Source organism: Gambusia affinis, linkage group LG03 (assembly GCF_019740435.1).
Source record: "Gambusia affinis linkage group LG03, SWU_Gaff_1.0, whole genome shotgun sequence".
In the NCBI taxonomy this organism is placed as follows: domain Eukaryota; kingdom Metazoa; phylum Chordata; class Actinopteri; order Cyprinodontiformes; family Poeciliidae; genus Gambusia; species Gambusia affinis.
Window position 1 is genome coordinate 2665106 of NC_057870.1, and position 10686 is coordinate 2675791.

Sequence of the window (10686 nt, forward strand, 5' to 3'; positions counted from 1 at the left end):
ATGCTGTCCGCCTGTTTTGCTCTTCCAAAGGCCCTGGGAACCTTCAGACGCCATGGTAACATGACCGCAATGACACCGCATGAAAAACTGAAAATGGCTCCTCAGTGGATATTTCAACAGCTTGATGATGTATAAATATTCCCAAATAAACATAAAAATGGGCGACCATGCACAATCCAACCAACTCCCATCCTAAACCTGAGGCGACGAGACCAATGCATGGACTAGGCCACTCTCTCTGAATCCTCCATCCTGCTGATATGAAGACAACGTTCTATTGGCAAGTGTGACATTTGCAAACTATTAACAGCATAGGGTACCAACAGTTCTGTTATTTATTCCCCACAAAGTTCCTAAATTAAAGGTTGGATTTCTCACAAGTTTTCATAATGACATTTAGTGAATTTATTTTGAGGCCTGGTGAATATTTTTAGAAGGGCTTCCAGTAAATGTGGCCGACTCTGTTGCGTCATCGGACCCGCCTCACTGTTTCAAAGTGGTTCTGAAGGAGCAGACTGTTACCTTTAAAGGAAGATTCTGCTGTTTCCTTACTCAACAGGTCAGGTCTGCTTTGCAGAGTTCATGTTTTCTTCCACACACTTGCTGTTTCCTCTCTTTTCCTCTGTATGAGCTGTGAACTTGTCTCTTTTTTTTACCCTTTTTTAAAAAAGTTTATCAGTCGGTGAGTCTCTGCAGCTCCTCGAGTTACCATGGACCTTTGTCCATGTGATTCAGTCTGGTCTTGAGTTGAAATTAGAACAGTCTAAAATCAAAGTTTTGTACATGCAGTTTGTTTTAATAAAGTGACTCAAACAGTGACTAGTTGAAGCTCTAGTGCATGCTGATTTGTGCATAGAAACAGGGCTATATTTGCTCGATGTAGCATTCTAAAAGAAGGACATTATTTCCTGTATGCAAATGACCGCAGCATGAGATCGGTGAAAACCCGCCAACCCTACTCTGCCCAGCGACAGGACCTGGTCTGCTGCAGACGGACCTGGTCTGCTGCAGACGGACCTGGTCTGCTGCAGACGGACCTGGTCTGCTGCAGACGGACCTGGTCTGCTGCAGACGGACCTGGTCTGCTGCAGACGGACCTGGTCTGCTGCAGACGGACCTGGTCTGCTGCAGACGGACCTGGTCTGCTGCAGACGGACCTGGTCTGCTGCAGACGGACCTGGTCTGCTGCAGACGGACAGACCAAGCAGCTGATTTCAGCCAGGTCCCCTCCGGTCTCTCCTGTCCTGGCTGTGTGATGTGATCATTTAAGAAAGAAAACTTGATGATGCATAATATTATGACTTCTAACTTTAAAGTGTTTTGGTTCCCCTAAATCATGCCTCACACTTAAAATCATAGCTTCCACTGCACTGGGGGAGGAGTGTGTTTGTGTGTTATCTGACACCAAGATGCTAGCAGAAGCTAACAAGCCGTGAGGTGGTTCCTCTTTGTCCAGTTCATCCTGCTGAGCGACAACAGAACACAGTTTTCACCACAACTGGTCAGGAAAAACATTCAGTAAAATACAATGTGCTGTGCGTTCTGAAATCAGTTGTTCAGAGCAATGGGAGCTTCAGTAGCTCATCTGTCAAATGTGCTAAATTTGGGATTACTAAAGGGAACACCCCCTCTAACAAAACCCAACCCATCTACATATCCTCCTGGCCCCCTGGCCCCAACGACCCTATTCTAGAGACCTGTTCCTCAACCCTGGCTGCTTGCAGCATACGTTGAGAAATTAGAGGTAAAACCGAATTTAAGCCCAAAGCAAAGAAAATGTTCAAGTATGTTTCATTTAAATAACCTGAAATATAATTACAAACGACACATGGGCCCTAACACCCCTAGATCCACCTCTGCACATGAGTTCAAGTCACAGTTTCTCCATTCAGTCTTTTCTAGTTTGGAATCATTTTAGGAGATCATTGTACATTTAGGCAACAGGAATTTTTGGATTTGGTTTGATCCGATTGTTATTTTGATGATTATCACACATGTTTGGGACTCCATGAGGGTGGTTCCTGACCCAATCTGACCCAATCTGACCCAATCTGCCACGGTATCTCCCGGATTAGCAGCAGCTGGGTGACACAGCTCAGGGAGTGGTTTGGGTTGCAGCTCTGGACCACGCCTCATTCTGCTCACGCTCCACCAGCTGGGCTACACTTCAGTGCTCCACACGGCAGAATGACCTGATGGCAACTTTCTCCAGTGAAAGGTTCTTTATTCTGTTCAGTTAATAGGATGCAGGAGTGGAGAAGCTGCATCTCCTTCCAGATAATAGAATGGAATTCATCAGGTGTTTGTTCTTTAGTGTTATGGACAGTAAAAGTACTTTGAAAGCTGATTCTCACACTTTAATCCTGAAGGTGTGTGTGTGTGTGTGTGTGTGTGTGAAGGTTCAAGCTTGTGGTTCCACCTTCACTTCTTCCAGTCTTCTCGTTGTGTTCTCTGCATTGACAAGAATTTAAATATTGTAAATTCATCTCTGTACCAGCTTTGTCTTTGTTTTTTTCTTCTCTTTTGATTTGTGCATGGAAAAGATACAAATGACCAAAAGCAAATTATAATTTTTTTATTATTATTATTTTATTCAAACATTTATTAGGATGCTGAGTCTGGGCTGTATTTATGTTCTATAAATATGGATAATTATTTCTATTATTTCGGCCACCCCTCCATGTGGTCACAGCTGTCAGCTTTCTCTTCTATCATGTCAACACACTTTTACTAATAGTGGAGTCTCTGTGAAGTGGTCTGTAAGACTTTCTGGTAAATATGACCTCAGACTTCCCCTATTCTTTCATTCTCTAGAAAACTGAAAGCAGAAATATTAGAACAAAGAAGCACGTTTTTTTTCCACAGAGTTATTGATCCACAGCGAAACAAATTCGTCACTCGACTGCTACATATGCTAAAATATGAGTCAAGAACTAGAAGAAGATTTTTCTTTTTGCCTTAAAAGTTATTTGAATTGTCCCAAAGAAATCAAACTGGAAAGCTTCAGATCTTGACATAACTTCATCACTACTTGTTTTCTCAAAATGTGTGCCTTGTCAGAAATCTATATTTGAATATTTTAGAGGAAAGCAGAGACCACCAGCGGCAGAGCTTAGAGATGAAGACAGACCTATTCAGACATGGTGGTTGTCTGTCTTAAGTCCAGATACAGAACTCTTTATACTTTTAGACATTATGGCATTATTGTTAGAGCTGTTCTATGTGACCAGACACATCTGCAGTAATAGTCGTACACTGTGACGAAACTGGAAAAGAAACATTAGTCTTTGTCGGGTCCATTTTAAATCCCTGTCAGATGAGCAGGACCCAAGTGACGCAGCTCACATCAGCAGTCAGGTTAGGGAGGATGTGTGACCCATCCACCCATTACAGAAAAAAACTACAGGCAATGAAGAAGAAATTAACCTGGGCCAACAAATGAAAATCATGAAACTTTAACCAGCATGGAGACGGAGGTGTGATACTGCGGGATGATTCCTGTTTCCAACATTTAACACTCTTATTCTCTAAAATGTTGGATCTTGGGTCTCCATTGTTTTCCTTCTGGTTTAGTTGTACTGATGTAGAGTGATGGCTTGGTGAGTGCAGCTCACCATCAGCAGCTTGACCACCATATTCAGTAATAACTCACTCTGTGATTCCTCAGAACATGATGGGGTGTTGACCAGAACAAGGAGTCTAAACACGACCTGCAGCACTTCCTGTATAGACAGTTTAAAACCTCCAATCAGCCCTTAAATCCACATGCAGCTTCTGTGTGACACATTTCTAGATGACTAATTCTAGTTGAAAACCCCCTGACTTCAAGAACATGTGGACCAATGATGAGTAACTGCTCATCTGACCCCGAGTCAGTTTGTGACTCAGTAACATGGTTTCCTCTGGCTTACAGTTTAATTACAGCTACTCTGCATGAATGCATTAACAAGATCAATAAATTTATTATTATTATTATTATTATTATTATTATTATTATTATTATTATTATTATTATTATTATTATTATTATTATTATTATTATTATTATTATTATTATTTTATTTATTTTTTTTATGCTGCTCTGAACTTCTTGGTTTGGAACTTTACTCTCAGCGTTTTGACTGCAGTCAGGGTTTTTCGGTCCTGATCTTACTGGAAGGTGATTCTCCAGAATAATTCCTTTTTTTCTGGTCAGGTGAAGCTCTGCCCACAGAGTCAGGCTTTTTGTTTATCTGGCGAAGAGGTTAAGCTCCGCCCCCTGGGTAAGCTCTTCTGTCCTGGACTTAGCTCCATCCATCTTCCCATGAACTTAGCTTCAACGCCCCAAGCCTTAACATCACATATTGTGGCTCAAACTGTGGTAAACTGGATAGCTTATATTTCTCCATAGAGGTCAGACTCAAGGTCAGTAGGTTCTCCCACCTGAGCTGTGGATCTCTGAAACTCCCCCAGTGTTACCCAAGACTTGCTGGTAGATTTACACTTCCCATTTTGGAAGGACGGATGAACGGATGTTGAAAGGTTTTAGATCCTAACCTGCCCTAATGTTGTTCTCATCATCCTTCCGCTTTACAGTTAGTCACCTGCTGCTTTTTATTAGTCTGTCACACTCAGTCCTGACTAAGTACATTCATGCTTGGGGCAAGATGCAACACATGTCAAGGCCTGAGGGGTGTGAATACTTTTTCTTCAAGATGTGCTCATCAGATGAGGTCAAAGTCTAAATATATAAAAACAGACCGGCGCCCTTTGCTGGGTGGTTTTTCCATGTAGCAGAAAGAGGAAGTGAGACGGGCCGCTGAAAGCCCCGTGAGCCGCTCAGCTCAGTCCTTCCTCAGCACAATGAAAAGGGGAAGTGTTCGCAGCAGCACAGTTCACTTAACTTCAGCCTGAAAACAAACGGAGCCCAACGGATCCAAATTCTACAGGTAGGGCTTCTGCGTTTCCTTCAGCTTGTTTATGGTCGTTTTGAAGATTCCTGACCAAAGTCAAGATTTACTGTTGATCGTTTTGTCTTTATATAGGAACATGTAAGATAGAAATTATAAGGAACGTGTGAACCAGTGTTTCCCAACCCTGGTCTGTAAGACACACTGTCCTACATGTTTTATTGGTTTCCCTGCTTTAATGTGTCTGATTCAACTGATTGCAGGTCAGCAAACATCTGTTAATCAGTCATCAATTGAAATCAGCTGGACTGAAGCAAGGAAATCCCTAAAACATGCAGCACAGTGAGGCTTGAGGACCAGGTCGGGAAACACTGGTGTAAACAATAATGAAAATGTGAAAATGTGAAAAAGACAAGTTAAAGAGAGATGTAAAAGATGGTAATGGAAATTCTTTAGGTTCAAATGTCAAAAAACAGTTATGATTTAAAAGAAAATAGGTTTAACAATACCTCTGACTTTGTCAGCTCACTAGAGATTAGATAGATTTTACTCTGAAGATCAGTGTTTAGAACTTTTTGAGTTTTGGAGAGGCATTTTGTTTTAAAATCTTATTTATTCCCACAAAGTTAAAAACACACAAAACTCTTTTGGGTCGATGGAGTTTGGGCAGAAGCTGATGAAGCTGTTCCTGTAAACGGAGGAAGAACACAGGAAGTGAGATGCGTCATTCTCGCCTCCCTGCTGTTTGGCACAAAAAGAACAGAATGCGTCAGAAATGAGAGAGAAAAGAATAAATAATTGATGAGATCAGATTAACTCTGGACTTTTCTTTCTACATCAGGAGGATATGTTCATAGGCGCGCGCATGTGTGTGTGTGTGTGTGTGCGTGTGTGTGTGTGTGTGTGTGTGTGGGCGCGTGCTAATGTGTGTGTTTCCTGTTTCAGGTTCCATTAGCAGAGTGTCACCATGGCTCAAGGCTGCCTCAAGTGTTTAAAGTACACCATGTGTGTCGCCAACTTCCTCTGTTTTGTACGTATGTCTCAATCACATCGGTCCGTCTGGATCATGTTGTCAAGCTGATCTCATGTTCTCATCTCAGCAAACAATCAAGTTTGAATGTTTTGATTTGAAATGTTGAAATGTTTCTGACATTCAGAAACATTTCAATCACAGAGGCTCTAATAAGCAGCATTTTATTCTTAGAAACATGGTCAGCTGTATATTGTGATAATCTGTGTGTGTGTGTGTGTGTGTGTGTGTGTGCGTGTGTGTGTGTGTTCTCCCTGCTGTTAGGTGTGTGGAGTGGCGGTTCTGAGCTTCGGTGTGTACCTGATGGTGAATTTTAACTTCGCTGGTCTCACCCCGTCTCTGGCCAGCCTCAACATTCCCAGCATGCTGCTGATCAGCGGCATCATCATCACCTGTGTGTCCTTCTTGGGGTTCCTGGGGGCTCTGAAGGAGAACCGTTGCCTCCTCATGACGGTAACACACACACACTCAGTGTGTCTTTTTATCAGCACAAGGACGTTCACTGACTTCCAGTCATTTTTTATTCACTTCTGTAGCCTAACCCTTACCTTTACCCTAAATCTAATCATAACCCAAAAACAGCACTTCCTCTTATGAGGTCCGGGTTTTGGGTTCCAGTAGGAGACGTCGGTCCTCACGACGTTGTATTTGTTGGAGAAATGGACCTTATGATGTATCAAAAACAAGACCACTCACTCACACACACACACACACACACTTAAATGGCAGCAGTTAAAGGAATATTTCAGACTTTTGTAATTTACAATACAAAAAATAAACATACAAAAATTAGCTATGAGAAAAAGAAAAAAGTATTAATGACTAATAATAAAACAAATACATCACATTACAGTTCTTAAATGACAGTCCTCACTGTCATTTAAGAACTGTTCAGAGTGTGAAACAACAAATGTGGCTGTATGATACCAGAACAACCATCATAACTAGAAACCTAGAAATAGAATGATTCCCTCTTTCTAGAAGAATGTGAGCAGATGTCAAATATTTTAAATCAGTCGACATGAGAAAAAAAACCTCTAGATGAATTTAAACAAACATGTCTGAATCCACAGAACTGGGTCCCATAGTTCCTATTCTACTTTCCTTCCAGAGTCTTTATCTGGTGAAATGTCTGCTCTAGTTTTTATTACAGTAAATGCAGGGAAACGGAGAGGAGAGCATGAAGCCAGGGGAGAAGCCTGGTTCCTGGAAGAAGTTCCTGCAGTCAGCACATGTGGTTCAAACAAAGATCTGTTGAAGAAACCATTCGCGCAGAGCCGCTGATTTACATAGAACGGTGTGGTTAATCAGTCAGCAGGCGGAGCTGGTCCAAAACACGAGTCTTCTGGAGTGAAGCAGAGCGTGACCATTTGAAGGCCGAGCACTCCAACTGACCGCAGGGTTCACATTTTCTCATGACAGGATCACAACTTCACTGCATTTTATTGGGATTTTAGGAGGCAGACAAACACAAAGTGGTGTATCATTATGAAGGAAAATGATACATATTATTTAAGTCAGTATACAAATAAACAGAGATGAGGAGAGTATCAAAAAAAAACACAAGAGCAGCATTACTTCAGTATCTGTAAAACAGAAAAAGTCTCTGTCAAAGAAATGACTCAGGCCTCCAGGTTAGACCTCTGGAGGTTAGAGGTCAAACCTCTTAGAGGTCTGGGGTCTAACCTCTAAGACTCCGGATGTTAAAGACCAGAATGAAAAAAATTCTAATAAATATTACAACTGCAAAATAACAAAATCTGGTAAAAGAGAGATTTTTCATAATCAGTTTCTCTCAATAAAAAACCTATGAAACTTTAACAAAAACTGCAGGTGTGTGTCTGGTGAACCTCAAGTTAAAACAAGCTTGTTCTGCATTCAGCCAGGATCCAGACATTTTACTCAAATATCAGTAACAATACCTCATAATAAAATTACTCAGGTAAAAGTCAAAAAGTACACTGTAGTAAAAATTCTCCTCAAAGTATTTTTTTCCCCAAAAAAAGTTATTCAAGTAAAAGTAACTATAGTAACATGGTTCCACGGATCTTCTGCTTCCGGAAGAGTAGAAAGAAAAACTACTCTTCCGGAGTTGTAACAAAGTGATGTAACTGATGTAAATACAGGGGAATCCTGTGCAGATCTACCTGTTTCTGGGACTGGACCGTCATTCTGGCCCCACTCTGACCAGCCGACTAATATTTATCAAAGTGAAGATGGTTAAAAGAATGCAGATAAAATACTGACCTTCCCATTACATACTGAAAATTCAAAGTTTTATGCAGATAAAATATTCAACCAAAACTTACTTTAAAAATGTGGATGACCTCTGTAAGATGTTTCTGTCTAATTTAAACGCTTGCCACCTCTTCACACCTCACAGATGTTTAGACTTATTTCTAAATAAAACACCTCTTCAATTGTTTTCAGTTGTTTTTCCATCGGAAAACCTGAAGACACGGGCAGCACTGACCACTAGATGCCAGGCTAGCTTCTACTGAAGCTCTTGTTATATCTGAGATGAGAGTTTAGCTTAAGCCTGGACCAGCTAATCCTAGTCTATGTGAAAGTAGATCTGTAATATTTTACTCTGGTCTGTGTTCAGTAAACGTTCAAAGTTTTGCGGCTTCACAATGCTAAGTGTCGTTGGTGTTATTTCACACAGTTCCTGTTGTGTGCGGTAATGCAGAATGTCTTTGCTTTCAGGACTCCAGGTCGTGTTGCTCTGACATTGTTCAACTTTGAAGTGAGTAAAAGTGCAATGATTTGTGTTGACAGTTTTTCCTGGTGATCTTCATTCTGATGCTGGTGGAGCTCACGGCGGCATGCCTGATGCTCATTTATGAGGCCGAGGTGGGTCTCCAGCATCACACACACACACGCCTTATTCCTGAGCAGATCACACTGAAGACTAAATGCGTCTCTAACATCTCCGTTTAGATTGGCGAAATAGTGACAAGGGATCTCAACAAAGGTTTGGAAAGCGCAAGAAATAATGCAACTAAAATGAGCGACTGGGATATTGTTCAGAACACGGTGAGTGGAACCAGGATTCTGCAGAGATTCGGATGTTTGCCAAGATTCTGTTTTAATTTTCTCTGCCTTTCTAAAACAGTTTAAGTGCTGCGGAGTCTATAATGTCAGTGACTGGGGAAATAACATCCCCGGGTCCTGCTGCATGAAAGCACAATGTTCCTCAAGAGATAATGCATCTAAAACTGACCAGGAGTACAAAGAGGTAGAGGAGCTAACACACGTCACCTTTTAGGCCTGTATTATTGAAATGATTAATAATCTATTCTTGAAATAATATGTTGGTTGACTCACTGTTTTCAGGGCTGTTTGAAAAAGCTGAAAGAATGGTTTGAAGACAACTTCCTAACTACTGGGATCGCAGTCATTGTTCTGTGCATCATTGAGGTAGGATGAACATGCAGCTTTATACCGGAGTGACAGTGAGACGGCTCTCTTTAGCTGTGCTGAACCTGATAGATGATATCAATGTTTGTAGCATTTAGCAGTAAGAACAAAAAGGGTCACAAACTTCAGTTTTCTATGTAATTCCAAAGATTGTTGGCAGCAAACTGGTAGCCATGAAACCCTGACAGCTACATTATTCCATACTGTAATCACTATTATTACATCAATTATGGTAGATATTTTATTGGAGCTCAGTTGACTGAATATCAGAACAACTGTATTGCATATTCCATGTGGATATGCTATTATTTACAGTCTAGGAGCTTTGGATTATATCCTGACACAAAACTTTAAAAATAAATCCTACTTTTCAGACTCAACTTCCGACAGTTCCTTGATCCTTTGTTTTTAGACAATGAGATAGACAACGTCCGTGTTTAAATACCAATTGAGATATTCCTCCAAACTTGTGTTTTTCCATAACTGGAAAACATTCAAATCCAGTTCCACACTTTTCCCATTTGAAATAGGAAGTCCATATGGATAAAAATGCTGAAATCAGTGTGAAAAGTATCAAGCGTGTCAGAGACGGAGAGATGTGCCTGGGTTGGTTGAACTCTGCTGGTGTTTGACTCAACTCTGAAACCTGGCACTATAAAAGAGATCTGTTAATGCTTGAATAACAGGCCAAAAAATATATATATTAGAAAACATATGCATATATGTTGGGTTCATTTCCTCTTTTTGATTAACTGGTTTTTCATGTTATATGAACATGCATGTACTTAAATAAAGAAGATTAAAAACAGTTTAAACGTAGTCAGTTTTGCTTAAAGCCTGATCTGATCTGGGTTCTCTCCTACACAGAACCAGTGTGCTCTGGTTGCGATCCTGTGGCTCCTCAGCCTGGACCTCCTTAGTTTGGATTATTGATTATTTATTTTCCGTTCATCAGTGGAACTCACTGTGTCTGCCTCTGCAGGTTCTGGGAATGTGCTTCGCCATGACGCTCTTCTGCCACATCAGCAGGTCTGGACTGGGATACAAGTTATAAACACCCTGTGGCCTGACATCGTTGTACAGTTATAAGTCCTCCTTAAGTCTTGAATAAAATTTTATTTTCTTGGACATTATAAAAAAAAAAAAAAGAAGCTTCATTGTATAGATTTTATTATTCACTTCACATGTCGTCACCTCAGGTCAGATTGTGAAGTGAGCACTGCTGTATTTTACTTGTTGCAGTTTTTTTTCCTGGATGTCTTTATGTTAAACAGTTTCTGATGCAGTTATTTGTCTCTTATAATCAGCCAATAAAGTTTGGTTCACTCAGAGCTGACACTCATTTCA

The 10686-nt window shown here is 40.8% G+C and overlaps 1 protein-coding gene across 1 annotated transcript; it reads left to right on the top strand.

Moving 5' to 3' along the window:
* Positions 1 to 4632: 4632 nt before the first annotated feature.
* LOC122827740 (leukocyte surface antigen CD53-like) lies at positions 4633 to 10668 on the top strand. The gene is made up of 8 exons (XM_044110672.1): positions 4633 to 4928; positions 5835 to 5919; positions 6184 to 6372; positions 8698 to 8772; positions 8860 to 8955; positions 9035 to 9157; positions 9256 to 9339; positions 10322 to 10668. The coding sequence occupies exons 2-8, from the start codon at positions 5857 to 5859 to the stop codon at positions 10391 to 10393; spliced, it is 702 nt and encodes a 233-aa protein (XP_043966607.1). The 5' UTR covers positions 4633 to 4928; positions 5835 to 5856; the 3' UTR covers positions 10394 to 10668.
* The last annotated feature ends 18 nt before the right edge of the window (positions 10669 to 10686 follow it).

Coding starts and splice junctions, on each gene's coding strand:
- LOC122827740 (XM_044110672.1), top strand. CDS start 5,857: ATGGCTCAAGGCTGCCTCAAGTGTTTAAAGTACACCATGTGTGTCGCC. Junction 8,773..8,859: donor TGCTCATTTATGAGGCCGAG/GTGGGTCTCCAG, acceptor ATCTCCGTTTAG/ATTGGCGAAATAGTGACAAG. Junction 9,340..10,321: donor TTGTTCTGTGCATCATTGAG/GTAGGATGAACA, acceptor CTGCCTCTGCAG/GTTCTGGGAATGTGCTTCGC.